General features: G+C 34.3%; 2 protein-coding genes across 2 annotated transcripts; one reads left to right on the plus strand and one right to left on the minus strand.

Moving 5' to 3' along the window:
• Positions 1–1,744: 1,744 nt before the first annotated feature.
• Positions 1,745–4,208, minus strand: LOC128166889 (uncharacterized). Its single transcript, XM_052832323.1, has 2 exons — positions 3,924–4,208; positions 1,745–3,829 (listed from the first exon to the last, which is right to left on the minus strand). Exons 1-2 carry the CDS (start codon positions 3,939–3,941, stop codon positions 1,973–1,975), a joined length of 1,875 nt encoding a protein of 624 aa, XP_052688283.1. The 5' UTR covers positions 3,942–4,208; the 3' UTR covers positions 1,745–1,972.
• A 7,001-nt stretch (positions 4,209–11,209) lies between these two features.
• Positions 11,210–22,325, plus strand: LOC128166564 (eukaryotic translation initiation factor 4E-like). The gene is made up of 7 exons (XM_052831827.1): positions 11,210–11,298; positions 16,331–16,518; positions 17,519–17,582; positions 18,885–18,998; positions 19,187–19,326; positions 19,922–19,976; positions 20,450–22,325. Exons 1-7 carry the CDS (start codon positions 11,272–11,274, stop codon positions 20,507–20,509), a joined length of 648 nt encoding a protein of 215 aa, XP_052687787.1. The 5' UTR covers positions 11,210–11,271; the 3' UTR covers positions 20,510–22,325.
• Positions 22,326–22,905: the final 580 nt, after the last annotated feature.

Below are 22,905 nucleotides of genomic sequence, written 5' to 3' on the forward strand. Positions count from 1 at the left end.
GAGAATCAGTAAATAAACATATACATAATACGCATGATTTTTAAAGTTGACACCAAGCCTGTGGATTGTTAATTTATGTACTTTTTGACTGATAGCCCAGTTAAAACAGTATTAATTACCATTACCCTTGTACATGTAAATAAAATTGTTTCTTTATGTTTTATAGTTACTTTATATCGCATATTCTTATATTCCGTAACAATAAGTAAACTTCCTATAACATGCTGAATGCAAAATGTATCTACATTTTTGGAACGGAACACACCGTCAGCGTCGTAAATATAAAACAAAAATTCTTGTTTATCTGTGAGATTAATTGTTTCGTTTATCTCGCAATTGTTTAAATATCGCAAAAATAAAACACAAATACATGTATGTTGGTTTACCGTCATTGTTGACTACATTTTTTTTGTAAATCTAAAAAAAAATGTATTTCGCAAATAAAACAGTTTACAAATTTTCTTTTTACGAGTATGTATTTCAGTTTTAGCAATATTTATTTCATCGTTATTCATTTTTCAGTCATTTTTTCTGTAATTGCAATTTGAGGTTATTTCTTTCAGTTAACGTCTTAAGTTTGTTTTCGCTCTTGCTTGATTAGATGGTAATTTTGCAAAAATAGGGGGTCAATTGCGTGATGATTAATATTTAATTGTTCTTTTCAATCGATCCAGCGAAAGTGTGGTGGACGTTTGCGCTTATTAGATAAATGAATCCGTATGACTGTATGAAGAAATGAGAAGATACAGACTGTTGAAAACAAACCTTTTAAAATACGCGTATGCTCGCAAAGAGTTTGTACATTAACCAACATACATATGTTAAATGTGTGATGTGTATGCATGTAACAGCATTCCTCATTGGATGAGGGGACCTTAATGATGCCAATACAAGTATATGTGTTTACCCAATACTTTTATTAGTTACTTGGTTTTCTGGATCATTGGTTATTTTCTGTAAAGGACAACTCGTTCAGTGAGAAACTGAGGTGGTAACATTTTTTAAGAATGTCACAGACACTTACCCATTAGATCAGCTGTAACTAACTTTGAATTATCAATGTTCAGGCATTGGCCAAACAATATTCATACAAGAATCAACTTTCTTATGAAAATGACGTTGCTCAGAATAAAAATAATTACACTTAAGAAAAAAAAAATCAATTTGTTTAAGTTATAATAAAACTTTGATTGTAGTATTTTTTTTCACTTTTCAAAATATGATGTCAATGACTTACTTTCCAAATATTGGCCTTAAAATAATTTTTTGGAATATGGTTTTTCATTTCTAAAATTTCAAAAAAAATGATTGCACACTACATGAACAATTTGATTTTCTCCGTAGTGTAAATACAATTAAATGATATTCAAAAGATGAACACATTGAACATGATATATTAATTTTTTTATAAATATTCCAGTCCGATGTCCTCTAATTTCCCTATGCACTTCTTATTTTGGATTCAGTATGACAAAAAAAAACTTGAATTATGATAATACAAAAATAGAATTGTAATTTTAAAATACTTTTATTGATCTTATTCTGCAAGCAGAAAAACTATATAAGATCAATGATAAAAATCTGGAGAGAAAAGAGGGAAATCACAAAAAGTCACAAGCACTCTACAGTTTCATTTATTACCCTTTTTAAAAATGCACATGCACTTACTAATTAATTTTTTTTTCAATTTCATCTTATTTAAAGATTTCACGTTAATTGCTAGACTTTTGAATAAAGCAAAACGGAAATTTCAGAGCATTTATTACAAACGTTATTGCTCTTACCATGGTATAGTATGACCAAACTGAAACTTTGTGAATTTGTTGAATTTACATGTTAAGTGTTATTATACACGGCAATTTCAATAATTGCATGGTTCAAATGTAAACAGCGATACTGAAGCAACAGAGTCCGATTATAAATCGTTTCATGATATACAGTGACAATATTCGTTCGGACTGTCTGAATGCTTCTAAAGGATGTGCACTGTATTTTCCTTGTCTATTGTCTCTAATTTCAGATCAGGGCTCAATGTATTATAACTAGATATGCATTTCCGGTAGAGCACTGCAGACAACCCATACAAAGTGGTCCAGTCCCCGATGATATTCCGATCGGCATCGTTATTCACAGAAATACGATCCACCAGACTATTGCCGTCAGAGATCCACATGGAAGAGAGAGTCATTAGGGGGTACATTTTTCTGTCGTGCATGACTGAGTTGTATTTGACGGTGAGAATCGTTTCAGGATGCATCGCATCTATGTAAAGAGATGCACGGTCGCCATGGATGAATTCAACATCGAACTTCATGTTGATCGTATCCATTTCAATGCTTTTGATTGGTGAGGTCGGTCGAGCATCACTGGCGTTGTTTGGACCAATGACAATGCTCGTTCCGAATGGTATCCAATCCAGACCATGGGGAGTCATTGGCAACAAACTGACCAATCCATCATGATATAAGGAAAATACTTGGGAGTAACCGCTGCTCCAAGGTAGTTTTACATAGACTTGAATCCGATCCATGTCATAAAATTCTTCTTTGGTATACTTACTAGTGATAGTCATGGTTTTTTCTCCCATGTACCAAAAATCAATGTCCGTTCCCTCTATAATGTATTTGTTGTCTTTAAAGAGAACGGTTTTGTTGTGGACAGTTTCTCGACTTTTAAGGATGATGGAATCAATGACTACATTCATGGTTTGAGAGGACGTAAATCCAAGCCTAAGAATGTTGTCTTGGTCTGCACTCCAGGAGTAGTCTGGGAATGTCCACGTATAAGTCGTTTCATTTTGGGGGTCAATCTTTAGTCTGTCGAAACTGATATAACGGCGGGACTCCCCCAAATAAGAAACGTCAAGGTCAAATACGGGGCCTTCGTTTCTAAACTTTACTGTCAAAATAGATCCAACTCGATTTTCATCCACGCCCCTAACGAAGGAAAGTACAGACGGATAAAAGGTTGTAGTCATGATCATGTAGGTTGGGGATCCCGCAAAAACGGTTTTCATTTTCTTCGTGGTGATGGTTTGTCCATACGGATCTATAAGTATATTGGAGAGGTTCAAAGAAGGGCGATTAAAATTACATCCACTGAAGATCGGAACTCGGTTATTGGAAAATGTTCTGTATTGAGGGATTGTTGCTGTTAAACGGAAAGTGTCTGCTATATCGTTAAACACAGCAACTCTAACGTTGGATTCCTCAGGACAAGACGACTTGAAACTGTTTTGCTCAAATCTTGAACTAGGTACGCTGTCCTGTGTAGACACGTTTTTAAAAGCTATATCGTCGGAACAAAACTTGTCACAATAAAACCCCATTTCGTCCAAATTCCTGTCGTCCACGTCTAGTGTGATAAAATCTACCTCGGCTCCCCACTGATCCGAGAAGACGGTCGTCAGCTTGACCTTGTGGCTACCAGCCCCAAGATCCACCGGATTTCCCACCTGACCACTGGAATGATAATCATTCCATGCAGCTCCACTTCCGGTTTGTGTTCCTGTCTCAAATTTTCCAACGACATTTCCGTCAATCTCAATAACATATTCGTCATGCGGACCGTCATTGGAGAACCTGATGTTGGAGACTTGAACTTTGGTCTCCTTTCGTACGCAGAAGGTGTATTCAAGGTACTGACCTTGTATTAAGTGAACAGCCTTTCTGCCGCTGGCCTCGGACCGGTAAACTGCTCCTTCTTCGGGGTTATTTATGTTAAGTAACCCCACAGCGTGTGAATCCTCTGCCTCAAATATGAAGGCTTTAGCATGGGCATGCCAACAAAAATAGCACAGTGTGAACATGAATAGGATGCATCGGAAAGTCTGAAATAAAAAGTGACTTCGTATATGAAATATTATGCACATCTATATGTATTGTGCATTTGAAAAAAAAAAGAAATATTGAATAGATACTTGCCTTGTAGAACGACATCATGAAAATTGAGATTTTTCAGGCAAAGGTTTAAATTTTACTCGGAGACACACCTTTTTTGGTGCATTGTTTTGAATACAAAACCTGTTTGAGACATTTTTCAGCCGCAATGAATTAATGAATTACTTAATTAGAATTCTTTAGCACACACCTTGTTAAACGCACTTGATACGCAAGTATTGAGTCTATGCCCACTGTCTTTATGTAAACTATAAAGATTTATATGTGCATGACTTTCCGAATAGAAATAAACATAATATAGGAATATGCCTTCTTTATGCACATTACTTCTGCAGTGAAGCTTTTCATTTTACGGGTTTGTGCATCGAAATCATAATTGTAAAAGTGCTCTGAATAGCAGTTCATAGTATTAAAATCGAATAGTCATGAAGCAAAAAGTTCTGGTATGCGATTCGCCTTCAGATTTGTATTAGGTTATAAAATCATACCAATATATCTATTATCAAACTACATGTATCTAATGTTTGTGGGTTTTACTTTATTGTATATATTCAATGCATAAAGGTAGCACTGCGTGTGCCCATATGTTATAAGTGATGCGCTAAATTGTAAAAACGACTATTTCAGAGCATGTCAATCTTCCATTTTTTTTATAAAATCGTCTGTGAATATTTACGATTAGGGTTTCAGACTGCTGACCAAATGCAAATTTCCACGTGAGTGAACAAGCATCAAAAGGTCACATGTCAAACACAGGTGGCGATTTCAGTGTCTCGAGAGCGAAAATTATTGGAAAATAACGGCATTTAGCAAAATCTTCAAAATAGTTCAAAATACTGTATAACATTATCATTTTTCGTGAATTTTGGTGTCCGTTATACGGTGCACATTGCGAACCCCCGGTATATAACGTATATACACTGCATGCTCATCCTTATATGAAGTACAGAGATTCATACATGTAGCCACAGAGACCACGCAAGCCCGTTTTAACATTAATTTCAATGTAACCATAAATAAAGATTTTTTTTAATTTCTTTATTAATGGTTAGATTGAAATTAATGTTAAAACGGTCTTGGCCCCTGTGCATATAATTGCAGGTCTGTAGCTCCTGGTCTGACAAAATTCGGATGTTTTTCAGACTGTGAGTTACAGTCCTGCAGCTAAGAGATCCAACACTATTAGTATATTGGTTTTGCTTTTGTACCATTTTTGCTTGTTATCTTCAGGAAGGTTGATATTGATGCTAATGCACAGATTTAAACTTTATGTATTTTTTCCATGTTTTTGGAAATGAGGGTGAACAAAGATCAGAGAAACATTAATGCTGAAAAAAACCCCACCCTGATTATCTACCAAAAGAGCAAAATATGTACATCGCGGTATTATTGAGCTCTGAAAGTAAACAACTACTAGCAATAATTTGACATTTTTTGGATACATTTTTTTGGTATAATCATTCACATTCAAGGAACACACACAAACACACACACACACACTTACTCTCTCTCTCTCTCTCTCTCTCTCTCTCTCTCTCTCTCTCTCTCTCTCTCTCTCTCATTGATAAATACATTCGTGCTAAAATTGGAAGCGCATTATTGAAACATCGGGGGATCAGTGTCACTTTCCGATCGAACTTTGATAACCTTGAGAACCCGTACTTCTATCCCTGGAGGAAAGTCCATATTGCCATGGTAAAGTGTCAGTAATCTTAGAAGACCAGGTGGTGTCTTTTACTGTTTTCATCTCTTTGTGATCAGTCTTCTCATGTCTTCCAAAATGGAGGCAGACAAATCACAGTTTCTTCAGATCCCATGTCAGCCTTGGGTAGGATATACAGTATACGATTTACCTATTTACATTCAATTTATGATTAGGAATCATCTCTCGAAATTCTAGGTTGAAGGGTAACGATACGATCGTATGCAAATTTGGTGGGTGTTGAAATGTTAAAAAAAATCATGTAGTTTATTTAAATACGATAAATTCTTACACTAACTGAAGGGTTTGCAGGAGAGTTATACAGGAATTATTTTCAGGAACAGGGTGAAAACGACGACGAAGAAGATTTATGTTCCTGGGAGGATCCAAAGGACACGACAGAAACTCTGGAAACGACAAAAGCAAGTAATTAAGTAATTAAACAATGTCTTAGATACATAATATAGTGTCCGTTTATTTACATTTTCCAGCGTCTTTCTGATAACACGTACAAATCAAATGTAACCGAAAGTAACGTACACGTACATATAGCCCAATACATTTCACGAATGACGCAAATGACTTACTGTTGGGGCGCAAGCGAAGTTAGCATAATCATACGAAATGATAATAACGTTAAAGTGCACGTGTAAGAATTAATATTTAATCGTACAACTGCGTAGAAATATACAAATATAAGTAATTTAGAATCCGTCTTTAAATATGGTAATCAATATGGTCGAGGCATCGTGAAATCTATCATAAAGCCATTCAGGCTTTATTTGACTCGCTCTTTGTTAAATGTATATTGTTATACCAGAAATCGCCCGTGAAAGGAGCGATAACCATGTATAAGAAAAAGCTAGATGAAAGGTCGATTTTTCATTAATTAGATAGGCCTCAACTCGATGACAGGCATATAATATCGGGTTAGCATTTAATTACTGGTATTTTCCTATTAATTTTTTCCTCATATATACATGTTTTAACCTACAAAGGTATTTTGAAATAGGGTTGTTTGGTCTCATTCATGATAAGGCACGTAGCATCGTTTTTGAAAGTGTAGGGGGGGGGGGGGGTAACTCAACCAAAAAATCTTGACAATCAAAAATTTTTTTATAAAAAAAACTTCTCAAAATCATGAAAATCCTAACCCGTGAGGGTGGGCGGGGGGGGGGGGGGGGCATCATAGCGTACCTTTAAGTTCATATCACATCAATTTCACTGTTAATTTCCTTCCTTTCAATTCATTTCTTTTTACATACATGCTCACAAAAAAGGGAGCAACTCTATCCTAATTTACTGAATTAAATTGAAAAAAAAAGTTTGCTGGAAGAAAAAAGAAAAAAAAACAATGCTACTTGTCTGATGATAATATATATAGCAAATTCCTGGATTTGGTTTCTTGAAGATATTTTCTCAATATATATATATATATATATATAGGTCCTATATAAATATTCCTTGTAATAAATAAAACAAAGACATTCATTTTCAATCTAATTAAATTTAGACCTTTCATTTCGCTCTATGTTATACAAGGTTATCGCTCGTGCAATAACCATGCATACATAAGAGAGAGCGAGACGAAAGGTCTAACTTTGATTACATTGATTCATTTTCAAATAATCACATCAATCAATATGCCGCGATATATCAGGTACATGTATTATATATGATATCAAAATATATATTTGATGATAAAATAGAGTTATAGAGGAGTTGATCCAAACTTTTGGGGCATATTAAGTAACTGAAATAGTATGAATCAAAATAATTTATTATAGTCTGTCCCAAGTTATTGCTTCTATCACTTTTTGATGATTTTTAATAAAAACACACATACCTGTGAAAGAAGTACAGTTGAAATCGATGAAATGGAAAATATCCAAGATAACTTCATTGACAAATTATCCCTTTTCACTCATAAAAGTTTACAGGCACGAAAACAAATTTCTTCCAGAGATTTATATTGGGAAATGTTTACATCTTTTCTCCATTCGGAAGTACTCGGGACACCTCGCGCAATTTTTCAACGTTATCATCCGGGCTCATTAATGGCTGATGCAATGCAAAATCTCCGTAGACTTTTTATTTGGGATGTGTATTGAAACCTGAAGCGGTAGAGGGGGCGTTGCAAAACAGATAATCTGGACATTTTTCATATTAGTGGATGAACGTAGTTTAAGCATAAAGGTATTTATTATTATCGAAATATCAAGCGAAAAGTGGTGGAAGCAAAAACCCGGGACAGAGTATAAACACAACTGAATTGAAAAAAACATATTAAAAATCACAGTCACAATTTGCAATATAACGTTACATATTGTATTGAAGAATATAAAGTTAACTTCATGACTGTATAATATGGAGGGTAATCGTGTTCAAAAATCCAGACATGTAAACTTGTAAATCCGAATATGCAATCGTGTTGATGTGTGAGCCTGAGTATGAATATGTGTAATTCTGATCGTGTAACCTATAAAACTCGGGCATAAACACGTGTAAGATTTGACTCAGTTCCTTCGCATGATGCACATTTTGCAACTTTATTGTTTACATTAGTAAATTAAACCTTCAACTTTGCACACTTTCAATCCGTAGTTTCTGCATTTGTAACTTCAGGCTCGGCAATAGCACATCTGACATGATACTAATTGACAATATAAAGTCTACAAGTTTGTCGAATTTTGACATGACCTTATATGGCAACTGCCTTGCTGCGGGAAAAGGCATGCCGTAACCGCCGGAATGAACGAAAAATAAACAATATTCAGCTAAACTGTTGCAATAAGCTTTTAATGAACGAAAACTTTTCTATCGAAAACACCGGTATTATTTTTAGAAAAAAATTGAGGTATGATTGAAGCTGGACCAAACAGGAAGAGGTTCATGTAGAAAAAAAATCGTTGCCGATGTGACGAATGCGCTAATTTCCGTATAAATATAAATCTCATCGTATTATAAAAGGAAATGCCTAATATCTTATTTCTCTTTAAAAAAAAATTGACATGTAATTTAAACTGGAATATAAGTAAATGCGTACTCTTTTCTAGATTATTTCCGATTATTGAAATAGTAAAAATTGCAGGCGGGCGAGTGGCTGTCAAAAAGGTACCCTTATTGTACCGATAACTCCTCGAACAGTTTTCAAGATAGGAAGTTGTTCTTTTGCAGATCATTTATACATATACATCAGAGGTATGCAAATTGCTAGGATTTTGATTTCTGATAATTTATGAAAAAACATCAGCTGTTGAACTTAGTCATTTTGGGGCAAAAACATTGCATATAGAGTACCCCATTTTTACTCTTGTTATTTTTCTGAATTAGTTAGAATAAACGACCTGCAAGGATTCGGTAATTTTTCGCGGAAAAATTTATGTTACTTTACATGTATTTATATTTTTTGTTGTTGTGAAAGTGAAAGATAAATAATAACACAATTTTCAATAATAATATAAAACTAGCGCGTATTTTTTGTGGGCCGTAAATTGAAGTTTTACTATGGGAGGCACTGTAGCTCCCAGATCGTCCATCTGTATGTTTAGACCGGGAGCTACAGACCTGCAGCTAGTTCACAAGTGGCTGTAAAGCTGTATTATAATAGCTCTCCAGAAAAGTTTTATCAACCAACTTCACAAAGTGAGTCTGTATTGAACCGACATTCAGGACGTCATACTCATATCCCGTAATAATTGCTTGAAATAATAAAAAAAAATGTCAATTTTCACCTGCATAATATGCTTTTTTCCCTATATATAGCCGACAATGCAAAGAAACATTTCTTAGAATAATATATATACATATTTTAATTTCACGACAGTTAACCTTATCTTTAGAATTTTTATTCAATTTTATGTCTCATATTAATCACAATCTCAAAACCAATGTCTTTAAATAGTTTGTTTTTCTTATCGATAACTTTGCAACACAGCTGGCCGACCCCGTGTAATTTTTCGCGGGGGTGTGGGGGAGGGAGGTCTTGTCACAACTTTGAGGTAGCGATAATGATGCATTTGGAGATATTTTCTTAATTCAGCCGAGGCCTATACTTTAACAATTTGTTGCATGTACTCTAATAACAGTGGCGTCGGAAGCAAATTGAAAGGGGGGGGGGGGCTAAACTAATCATAAAAAATATTGACAAGAATTCCCATATGCATGAAAGTTCTAATCCGTTGGGGAGGGTATATCAATAACTCCAATCTTACCTGCCCAATTTTTTCCCCAAATCATGAAATTCCTAATCCGTGGTGGTGGTGGCGTGGTGGGGGGGGGGGGGTGCTAGTATACCTACTATGACTCTAATTTTCAATATCCCTGTTACTATGTTCCTAATGGTTAGGTCTTACTTGGCAAAAAAAGTGGGGGGGGGGGGCTAAGTCCCCCCTAGCCCCCCCCCCCCCCACCCCTCCCCACCCCTCCCGGTTCCGACGCCTATGAATAAAAATGCGTATATATCTTTCTACACGTGTATTCAAACAAAGTCATTAAATGTAATTTTTTTCAGTTCTAAGAGGATATCTGAAGCCGATCGAATTCTTTACTCGCATCTTTTATACATTCTCTTGATAAAATGTACACCAATCTCATAATTTAATTTTCCGAAAAATAATACTCTATGAAATGTTGTTATCCAGAGATAATATGATTATAGGCCTATTTAATATATTTTTTTTTTATTTATTCCGTCCCTATTCCAGCGATTACGGCATGCCTTTACCTGCAGCTAGCCTTTTTCTATCAGTGACGTCACTGTTTCCATATAAGGTCATGTCAAAATTCGACAAACTTGTAGACTTCACATTTGTCAATTTGTATCATGTCAGATGTGCTATTGCCGAGCCTGAAGTTACAATTGCAGAAACTACGGATTGAAAGTGTGCAAAGTTGAAGGTTTAATTAACTAATGTAAACAATAAGGTTGCAAAATGTGCATCATGCGAAGGAACTGAGTCAGATCTTACACGTGTTTATGCCCGAGTTTTATAGGTTACACGATCAGAATTACACATATTCATACTCAGGTTCACACATCAACACGATTGCATACAAGTTTACATGTCTGGATTTTTGAACACGATTACCCTCCATAGTATAACTCCAATCTGATTTCAACAAATTTTTTCAGAAATCGGTCATGTTTGGCAAGTTAGTCCTTTTTTTTTCTTTTTTGTGTCCTCTAATGTTTGCCCCGCTGTGATAAAACTACAGTAAGATGAAATATTTATTATGAAGCACCACCCTCAACGGTTCGGTTTTTTTTTTTACTGAATACATATGCATTTATTTTATGTTAGCCTTTTTATTTCAATACAAAGTAAGATCCGGCATAAGCATGTACCTATTTACCATGCATTAATTAACCACTGACAAAATCCTCGGAGATTTTTTGCCTGACGTCATGCCTCCACAATAGTTCATTAGATCCGCGCCTCTTGATGAAAGAGTCGGGATCGGGAATTTCGTGAAAAGGAAAAAAAGAAAGAAATAAACAACAAAATTTTATTTACGTTAAATTTATATATTCTGTTACATGCTGTTAAATTACAGTCGCTCTATATCCTCATATACACCCTACATTTTACATTTTGCACCACTTTTATCTCTGGCCTCGTTTTCGAAGCCGGTATACCATGTGATCAGTGTCCATTTTTGTCTTACAACATGGCTTCAGAAATTGATACGAAAGAGGTAAAATATTGTGACTGAATTATCCTTTATATAAGAATTCATGCGTAAAATTATGTTCAGATATCAAAACACATATATACTACAAGCTATCCTTTAAGTTATTAACACTTTAAAGATCGTTGTTTTTGTGAGCCAGAGAAAAACATGTTGCACTTTGTTAATTGAAGGAACACCTGAATTGAGAAGCAAACACTAGTTTGAGAAATGTTCAGCCAAGTTTATTGTCGTGTGTATTTAAGTTTTGGTGTTTTCTTATCATAGGGTGCAAGTCTCTATATTGAGAAATTATTCGGCCCATTCAATCTTCAGTGATCTTTACAATATTGCTTCTTTCATAGTTTTTGAAATAAACCGTATATTATCAGTCATAGCAGGGACAGAATTTTAAAACACATATGATTATTTTCTCATGCATCACATAGGCCTACAGTATACATAAAAGTAACTATGAATGAGGCAAATTTGCAAGGTATTACTTACCTTGCTGTATTTTTAAGTGAATCAATAATCGTGGTACATTATCCTTAAAGTTTTAGACCTTAGATTTTTTCCTGCATACATATGGTATTGATCATTAAATATGCATTTTTAAATCTTCAAATTAGCTCATGTAATAGTTTTCAATGGGGGGGGGGGGTTATTATTGAATAGTCGAGGCTTTAGTTTAAGGGTGCAACGATAAACCGTGAGACGGTATATCACGGTAAAAGTTTGTACGATTCAATATCACAATACTGTAGGCAATACTGCGGTTCGGTATTTCGGTCCAGAAAATGTTTATCCGTCTTATTCGGTTTGAAAATTTTATTTTCAAAATGGCTTCCGGTGTTAAAAAACGTGCTTCGCATTAACTAATTTTGCCCCCTGCTACAGTGCATCCCATAAATCTTCGATATGGTAACATTTTGGGTTTTATAGGATAAACGAAATTGGTTAACAAAGTTCCCATTCCGAGTGTTTTTACATGTAAGCACTATTTTGCAGACATTTTCCTACAAACAAATGACATGCGTATTGCACCTCGTATAAAACAGCATTACCCCTGCATTTTTTGTCAGCTGGTTGTCACAAAAAATTAATGGCACAATCTTAGATGCGCAAAAATGCTATTAAATTTAGATGTAATCCTAGTCAATAAATATTTTGCTTTTAGAAAATTCATTACACCTATAATAAGAGCATACATAGTTTAATTGTTGTCAGTGTTGAAATAACGATATTGATGTCAACATTAGATTTTTACCTTGTCATATTGACATTCTGATATTTATACAGCTGATTATGAAAAATATGTGGGAAAAAAATTGATGAAACTAAAAGTTGGAGATTAAACAATATCAAAGTATGCTAATTGTTTATATGTTATTTTTTAAAAGCACATCACAAGTATCATGATACGTATCGTATTGTACTGTCAGTATCGTGATACATGTCGTATCGTGAGGCATGTGTATCGTTGCACCCCTACTTTAGTTGTGTCACAAGACACAAGTTGTGAATTAAGTTTATTTCAGAGGAGATTCAATTGGCGTGATATTCACCACATCTATCATTATCCATGTCTGGAATTTGGCCTTAAACTTCTTTCACATGTGTCAAGGTTAACACCAGAAGTTTGTCTCTAAGACCCGGGAGGCGGGGAATTCCCCCACCTATAATGTCTTAATTACCCAGCTAGTTTTGCATTTCAAACCCTAATCCTAACCCTAAACTAACCCTAACCCTAACCCAAACCTAACTCTGTTTTGTAACCAATGTTACCAGTAACCACTGTAACCTGTCACAAGTACATCAAAGTTTGAAAATCATTCATAATCAAACATTGTTACCGATGTAACCAATGTTACTGTAAATAGAAAGGGGTAAAAGTCAGGACTAATTTCTGGCCATATATGGATGAAGACCTTTTCTTATTGGAAGCCATCACACTTAATGATTTAAACCTTAGGTTCAATTGTCAAAACAACTCACGAAAATAATTAACACTTACTGTGTATGTTATAGCCATCGGCATTGTTTACGTAAATTCAAGCTCAGCTTGAGTTCATAGAACCATTTTAACAAGTCCTTGGACTTTCAGTATGATGTTACTATCTATATCTTGCGTCAAAGCAAGTTAAAATGACGCTGGTTTCAAGCGAAATATACACCGATTGCGTAGCTTTACCTCAAAAGCCAGACAAATCTTGTTAATTTCAAAGAGCCATGACTGAGTGGCTTACAATGAAATAGACAGGCCTACATCACAATGCTGTTTGACACAACTACCCAAAGTCCAAGCTCCTGTTAAAATGGTTCTAACTGGAAGTCAAACGCGCAACGTAATTTACAAACCAAATCCGGAAATCAGGAGATTTTTGAGTAGTTGGACAAAAATCGAGTGAAAAGCATGACTCGCAGGGTCAGAAAAAATAATTGAGTGAAGGGTTGAAAAATCAGGTGTGACCCGACGAAATTGGGTCAGTTGGCAAGTATGCCCATGGTTTAAGGTAAGAGAAAGAAGACTGACCCTGGGTTTCCACTGATGGAATGTAGTACAAATGTAGTTACCAGAAACTTTCAGACATCTCTACCATTTTGATTTCTTGTCACAAATGAATACAGTTATACTGACATAGTTTGAGTATGCCTTTATGGATATTCTGTTTATTTGAAATACACATGCACCATATATAAATATGTGTAAAACATGGTACTGCATGCAGATTGTTTCTTGATCAAAATGGCCAGATCCCAGACAGATCCCAGACAGATTTAAATAGGTTTGATGCTTATCACTTCACTACCATTTGATTTATAATTTTGATGAGGATATCAAAGTTGTAATGATGAGTTACAAAGATAATAATTCTGAATACCAGTAACTAGCGTGTGTTTTCATATTGTTGGAGTAGAATTCTAGCTACTTTTGTGCAGATGACATAAAAAGTTATAGGCGTGTGACATGGAATGAGTGACATGAGCTACTGAATGGTTGGAGAATTCCTCCTTTTCTGAATATGATGTCCTTTGATGCTATGTCCCACTGCATATGAGGACAAACTGTCTTATATTCTACACTTACTGGATCAAAATAAAATTGATTTAGGTGAATAAGCAGCAACTCAATATTTACTACCATTATCCATAATATAAACAGGGATTGAATTGTTTACACTTTTTTATATACTGCTAAGCAGCTCCTTTAATGGTTTTTCTGTCTTGATGCAATACATTATGAATAGGGTATGAATTCACTGTTAGTTACTGTTTTATTCAGACTGACAGAACTAGCTTCAGACTGGTAGAACAAACTAGTATCAGTCCGAATGACTGATGGAAATTTCTATAGTTTTTGAAAACCCTGCAATTGAATCATTAATGTTGAAGCAATATACCTGTACACCAAGCCTATTAATGAATATTCACAGGTACATACTATTATAATTCATTCTTGGAGAAATGTATAGCTAGAAAAATACATATACATACAGTACTGTATTTATTCCCTTGTTTGGCTCCACATGCAACTCATAAAATGTTAACTTTTACCACTTATCAAAAAATGAAAAAAATAATTTAACGAGGCCGAGTACAGAACGAGTACGCACGCTTTCGCGCAGCGTTTCATTTGTATTGTGACGTCATCTTTTTGCTTGTTTGACGCCATGGCGTGATAGTTTTATCTGCAGATATTCAGCGAAATTTGTTGAAAATGGCTCGTTTAATGCGTAAAATTAATGTTATATTGTGGAATAAACATAACTGTCTCGAAGTATAAGCTATATTTGGGCTCGGGTCGAAAAAGTGAAGAGGGTTCAGCAGGCCAAACCCTCTGTCACGTTTTCTTAACCCGCCTAAATATAGCTTAATTCATATATTTCAAGACAGTAACCATGTATTTTATATTAATGACCCTTAATATGTGATGTTATATATTTTTTTATTACTTAAATATGTCTGAAGGCTTTAATAATACTATAAAGATCACCTTTTCCGCCTTTGTCAAATAAAAAATAGCCATTATCTGACAAATCTGGGAAATTGGGCATACAAAAATCAACTTTGATAAGACCCCTGAAACAAACCAGGAGGTAAAAGGTTTTTTTTGTTTGACCATTTGATGCCTTTTAGCAATAACTTTAATATGTAGAACAGAAAAAAAAATCCCTAGGGCAGAAGTTTAAAAAAATGTGCAAAATTGATACATTTCAAGCGAAATCCCATAGGGTCCTATGTTAAAGGTTACCAAACTTTGAGATGACCCCCTAAACAAACGGTGTGGTAAATGTCTTATTCTTTAATCTTAAAATAATAATTATATCAGTAGAAATTCAGGTAAAAAATTTCATTAAAAAATCTAGGGCAGAACTAATTAGACCCGGCCTCGTTAAGATAAAATATGTTATGAGCTGTCATTTACCTAATTTGATTTTAAAGGAAGAGAAATTTAAAAATCAAATGTGTACTCAATCAATCGTTTGCTAAATACTGATATATACCCAGTGTGTTTTGCATTGTAATTTTTTTTACCTCTTTTCTCTAATAAAAAGAATTGTTATTCAGTAATTCTTGTATATATATAATATTATTTGATCCTTACTGCAAGAAAAAGGCCAATACATTTTCATTCTATCATCTGGATAAAAGCCAAGGTCTAATTAAAAGATTCATAACTGATGCTAAATATAGGAAAAGACAGCAGGAATATCACTTTTTGACCTAGTTATTTAAGGGCACCTGCTAGTTCAGGTGAATTTTGTATGTACAGCTGTCATTGTGTGGCATACTGAAGACACTCTAAAAGTTGTTTTCTCATGTTGTGTTGAAGAGTTTTTAGATTCCAGAAGAATGAAGTTTGTCTTGTTTCCACATTTGCAGAAAATTATAGTACATGTGGGTTTCATGTCAGATTATAGTTAATCTTAATTGCCAATAGTTACATGTTTATTCATGTCTAACTAATAGCATGCATTGTTGTTGTTTTTTCTGTCTGCGTTTATGATAATATTACAATTGTTAACTGTGTATAATATTATCTTTGGAATTGTAGGAAGAGAGAGTCGAGGAGGAAGAAGATGAACCAACTGATGATGGTGCCATGATGGCACCAGACTCGCTCATCAAGCACCCCTTACAAAACAGATGGGCCCTTTGGTTCTTCAAAAATGACCGCAACAAAGAGTGGACAGCAAACCTTAAACTCATTACAGCATTTGACACTGTTGAGGATTTTTGGGCGTAAGTACTTTTATATGTGAGTTTTGCAGTCAGTACCTTTCTAAGGGCATATCATATATTTTTATTCAGGACAAATATTTTTGCATGTTTTGAAAAATTTATAGTGTCAGGGACCAACCTAGAGCAAATTTTAGGGAGACTTCACTTCTCCCTAACAGAAAAATAGAGAGAAGTTTGAGAAATCAGGGAGACTTCCATTACTTGACAACAGCGTAACACTTATGACTCAATTTTTAATAAGAAATCAATAAAAAATAAAACAACTTCTAAAAATTAAAAGAAAACTTATCCAATTTATTAAATTTAATTTATTTGATGTATTCATACATTTTATAGATAAAATATGTTGTAATTGTGTTAGCTAAATGACAAATAAAATCAGTCTCTGTATTTCTGTGTATTTTGGAGGTACGGTATTAGTCTAACCCTTTGACCCAATTACAACTGTTATGTAGATGATCTTATTTTTTAAGATAACTGTAAACAAACGGTTTTATGATTGTTTTAGCATTACTTTGGCAGAGTTATTAACTAATTACAAGTTACCAACTAATTGTAACATCAACACTAAAAGAAATAAACATCGGTTGCACAGTATGTGGTTGCATCACCCGTATTTTTAACCCCCTAAAGATAAGACAGTCTTGAGTAATTAATCACAACAGGGGTTAACTGAGACTCTGAAAATGTCTTTAGAATTAGTCAATTATCATTTTATTGCTTTTGGGGTTAATTCATAACTCATAATACAGGAAGACTTCAACTTCTCTTTTGGAGGAAATTCCAGCGAAGTTACCGATCAAAAAGCGACTATTTCGCCCAAGTCGCCCCCTAGGTTGGTCCTTGAGTGTAGAGAGAGTACAATCATTTGCATTTTTGCAGCATTTCATTTGCACTCTGTATTTGTACAGTTTAACTTAACCTTGTAATACATTAGTACAGGAGATATAATGTTTTCTTGGTACAACTGCAGTATTATTCTTCTCTGCTTACATTGCAGGTTATACAACCATGTACAGAAAGCCAGTAAACTGCCCTCAGGCTGTGATTACTCCCTCTTCAAGGTAAGCCTGCGGTTATTGAATACATGTTTATAGGAAAAAGTAAAGATTTGGATTTGTTCTGTGATCTATGAACCAATAATGGGGTTGTATGTGGTGTGCATAGTTCTTAGGAACATATATGTATGATTACATTAAATTATAAAATAAACACCTCTTACATATACAGATTTGAAGTTGTTTAAATCATGCTGTCACAAGGCAGAGTGTTTAACCACAAGCTTGATGTAAGAATAGTTAGAAATGGATACAATAATTAAAAATTTACTTAGGTACACTGACTGCCTGTAAGGGGCATGGCTTATACATCTCTTTTTGAAGTTATTATTTTGGCAAGTGGGTGAGTGATGGCCACTGCTTGGCACCGTATGATTCTTTCAGCTGCTTTTTTTTTTTTTTTTTTTAACGGTTTATGTACCAGTGTATCAACTCAGTTTTGTGAGTTTTTGGTAAATGAATTGTCCCCAAGACAGCAGCACATTTTCAGTGAGCAATGTTGTATCAATTTAGAATATCAAGAATATAAAATAATATGATTGTAATTGTACAAGGAATGAAAAGAATTGTTTAGAGGAATGATTTATCTCTTAATCACCCAAGAACAAAATTTATCAATCCAATAATCAACAGTTTGTGATGAAGATGAGGTTCCATACAGTACACCAGAGTAACTTTTACATGTACCAAATCAGTTGCATTACCTGATCATTTGTTTGACATGAACTTACATAACATCTAAAAATGTCTTTTCTGAAAATTCAAAGCTATATGGCATAAGTTGACAAAGTTTTCACAATTGTCAGCTTTCTAATGGATGAAGTCATCATATTTAACACATATGAACTAATTTGATACACAATTTGCTATGTATGTCAACATCAACAAATAGCTGTTCTTTAATTTAACAAGTCATGTGCAGGTATATAATGATCAATTTTCACACCATACTTAATAAAAAGTCATAAACAATATGAATTTAGTACTACAGTAAACGTACTACATTTGGCTGTGTATTCTTTTTAGCGCTTTTGGCGGAATACGACTTCCTCTAAATCAAGTACATCGCTAAATGCCATGCATATATGTATAAGAATAGTCAAATTCAAGAATACGCTTATTCAAATCTACGTCAACTTGTTCAAAAACTAATTTCCGCAAAGTATGGTACACGCCAAATATAATATGTTTACAGTATTTGGTCATAGATTTGAAAGATCAGTAGATGGGTAAGTCTTGTGGGTTTTATTCATGATAAAATGACTGCATCATTTCAAATAATTAACTCAGCATTCTTGTATCATACAGGATGGTGTTCAACCTATGTGGGAAGATGAGCGAAATAAAGATGGAGGAAGGTGGTTAATAAATCTTAACAAAAATCAGCGTATGACAGATCTTGATAACTTCTGGCTAGAAACTGTAAGTACCAGTATTTAAACCTGTTTATATGAAAAGTTCACTGCAACATGTTTTCTACATACCAATCAAAATCTTCACAAGAAAACTATAAAGTGACAGGCCTGTCCCTCATAATTTCATGAACCATAAATGGAAGCATTCTGTTAAAAGTATAAGAGTTATAAAGCGTTATGATATCTTGTTTTCAGCTACTGTGTTTGATTGGAGAGTCTTTTGAGGAGTACAGCGAGGACATCTGTGGGGCTGTTGTCAACATTAGAAATAAGGGAGATAAACTCAGTCTGTGGACAAAAGAGGCTGGAAGACCTGATGCTATATTAAAAATTGGGTATGTCATTTCATGCTCTTAGTTAAATTCTAGATTCATTTGGTGTATTATTTAGGGCTGGGATGATACTCTACTTAGCCGACTCGGTACATATCACAATACGTGAGATGCTATACAATACATATCACGATACAGCAGCTGTACATTGCAACTCAATGACAACATGAGAAAACGGTTTAAAATTTATTGAATTTGTCACTGTGTTACTGCATGTCCATAGTGGTTTTATTATATTTCAAAGGAACATTGCACAGTTTTCAAATTACATTAGTCTGATTTGCCTTATCTACTTTATGTAGTCTTTCGCCATCTTTGTACTTTCATATTAGCCAGGCAAACTAAAAATAGCTGATATAAGAAGCTCAGACATTTTTTGAAAATTAAAAAAACGTTCCCATAGGTATCGTTGTATTAATGGTAAGTGTATCGATGCATAGATTGTGAAAATTATTACGGTGATGCACCGGTGAATTTCCCATCTCTAGTACCATTTGATAGGGAAATGAATCTGAACTTCCAAACCTCTATGAAATTAATATTTTCAATTGTTTTAATTGAATCCATATATCAGTAACCTTTTTTTTATAATTTACAGAAGAAAATTAAAAGAAAGATTAAGTATACCAGCCAAGATCCAAATAGGGTTTCAGGTAAGTAATCACTATTGAACGTCTTAAATAATAACTGATTCAGCCTGATTACAATCGGATCTTCTCAAGTAGATCTCTGCCAATGATCTGAAGTAACCAGAAAAGTTTAAACATCCCAATTATCCGTAGATATTCAATATAGATGTTCATTTGCTGGCAAGTTTCTGACAGTTGTTTAGATATATTTGTGCTACCAAGGTCGAGTTCTACAAATGGTAAAAGCGAGTAGAAATCACTGATTAGTTAAATTCATTGATATGAATATTTATATTCGAAAGCTTGCAAGGACACAACCTTCTATTGAGTTACTTCAGATCCCTGGGCAGTGATCTTTGATCGAAGGTTTTGATTTTAATCAGATTGTTCTTATATCTTTTGTTTAGTGCCTGCTTACCGGAAAAAGTCAGTTAGAAAAAGGATAATAAGTTAATTAAAAGTGAACCTCTTTTTAAAAAGAATGTTTTCCATTTTAGTCACACAGAGATACCATGACGAAGACTGGTTCCACAGCCAAAGATCGTTTCCGAGTTTAACACAGGCTGGATCTCTAAGTAGTTATATAAAGACATTATCTCTCACCCCACCCTGATGTGTCCCAGTCTCTCCTCATGGTAGTGCTTGGACAATATTTCTCCAGGATGATCAAGTACATACTACAGCAAATGAACCTCAAAGGACTCTTTTGATTGGTGCCACACATAAGTGCCTGTGGAGGTGGGACTGAAACACATCAGGCAGAATCATGAATGCTTGTGTGTATTGAATGACTTTGTTAAAATGCCTGATATTGCATTTGCCTCATGTTGTTACACATGAATTTATGATTATTTTTTTTTGATTTTTTTTTTGATAATGATATAAACCGTTTGTTGAAGAACTTGGTTTTTGTACATGTATGTGGTGTTGACTGAATGTATAGTTTTAACAACTTCTATCAGCTCCACAATGTGTATCCTGTCTGATGTGGTAACAGAGTGTCTGTAGTTATTATTTATTTGTTATTTTTGTATGTTAAACAGAATAATTGTGTCTCCTTGGAAACTACTACAACAGACCTCCTATGTCTAAACCAACAAGCTAGAACTATTTGAGTTGTACAGTTTTTGGAGATTTCTAAGGTTTTAAGTTTAAGTATGGATCCTTTGAATGAGGTATCAATCTTTTCTATATTCCACAAGTCCCTCATAAGTCTTTGGAGTTGTAGCAGTACTTGACATCCCCAGAGGACTTTCAAAAAGGCTATCTCAAGTTTAGGTGTTCAAGTTTTCAATTTCAAGCTATGGAGATGTCATCATTCATTATTGGATAGTTTTCATGTCATCAAAATGACCTGTAGTAAAATTCAAATGAGTTACAACTGCAGGTCTCGGTTATTGGGGTTTGGATATATTTGTTTCTTGCCCCGGAGGTTAACAAGTATAACAGGAACCTATTTGTTATCAATTCATTTTAGTAGCGGTCATGAAACAATATTTTCCAAATGTAGCAAAACATGAGAGAGTTGTTTATAATGCAGTGAAATAATCCTTGTCAGTGTTCTTGTTGTGAAATATCTAAGTTTATTTTTCAGAAAGTGCTACATGCTATCTTGGAAGTCTAGTTTTGTCTAGCGTCCAAGGTCAGTGTTTGTTCATGATATGTATGTGGTTGGCAATTTTAAGATGTATCTATTTTATTTTGCTTCAGTGTGGTTCAAGTCAACCTCGTTGCCACATTTCCCCTTCTTTACACTTGTATTTTCCCCACACAATTTTTATGATATTGTCGGAGTGTAAAATAGTGTTTTGGTGTTAATAATTGTAACAGACCAGTTATTTGTATCATATTCATGTTATCTGGTAATTTGAAATTAATGCTTATTGTGAGTTTATACTGAACTATGTACACTCTTGCATGCATTTATCCCCCTCCCTCTCCAGTAGTTGCATAATGAATGAAAGGGTTTATTTCTGTAAACTGCCACACCACACGGGTGAATGAATGAATCTACTGTATGCTTCATAGATGTACTATGCCTATATTTTTCTCCCTTCCCTTTCCCCATTATTTTTGATTCGAGAAGTTTTGTGTAATAAATCTTTTTAAGTTTTATTTCTGTTATTACAACAATTATATAGATTTGGCCTTTGGTCCGTTACTGTAGTTAAACATCTGGAAAGTTGCTTATGTTTTCCATTGTCTTTGTTTGATAAACCTACATTTGAATCGACAGTTAGTTGATGGGCCAGCAGAGATATGCCCTGTTCTGTAGATCTTTTGTTAGCACGGTGCAGTGTTTTTGTTGGTATGAGTTAATTGATGATTGACATGATATATGAACTATAAAAAATAAATACCGATAAATTTTGAGATCTCGTTTTTGTTTATTTGTTTTGTAAAGAAATCCTACAACACTTTGCTTAAGACATGTGAAAAGTAAGAAAAAACGCATCAAAAGCTTACGATTTAGCTGACTTGTATTAATATGACTAAACACTGAGAAGAAGTCGGTATTGATAAGTTCTACTTTGCTATTTGTAAGTGATAAAAAATATGATTAATATTGGTTCATAAACTCAGAAAGAATGTTAATACCGCTTTAAGTGATACAAGTCTTTATTTAGGAGGTCCTTTGCTGTATTCAATTAATTTGTTGTAGAATTCATGTTTGAAACAGCGAATATCTGGAGCTGACCCCCCCGACCCCCCCCCCCCCCCCTTGTACTTTGGACCTCCTAGGGAAAATTTTCTGAATTCGTGTATACTGAGTAGGGGTTCGTTCTCGGCAAAAAAAAATAAATTAAATTATAATAATTAAAGCCATGACGACAAATATCAATGTAAATATAATCATACCATTCCAAATTGTTAATTAAACCATGCATCAGCATGAATTTTGTAGAAATTGCATCAAAACAGGAAGATTGGCAACAATGATTGTCATAAAACA

The sequence above is a fragment of the Crassostrea angulata genome, chromosome 10 (genome assembly GCF_025612915.1).
Source record: "Crassostrea angulata isolate pt1a10 chromosome 10, ASM2561291v2, whole genome shotgun sequence".
NCBI classification, from domain to species: Eukaryota; Metazoa; Mollusca; class Bivalvia; order Ostreida; family Ostreidae; genus Magallana; species Magallana angulata.

Bases quoted from the DNA above. Each gene is read 5' to 3' on its own strand.
- LOC128166564 (XM_052831827.1), top strand. From the start codon at position 11,272: ATGGCTTCAGAAATTGATACGAAAGAG. The intron at 11,299-16,330 runs GTAAAATATTGT...TTGGAATTGTAG, and splicing joins CAGAAATTGATACGAAAGAG to GAAGAGAGAGTCGAGGAGGA. The intron at 19,327-19,921 runs GTATGTCATTTC...TATAATTTACAG, and splicing joins GATGCTATATTAAAAATTGG to AAGAAAATTAAAAGAAAGAT.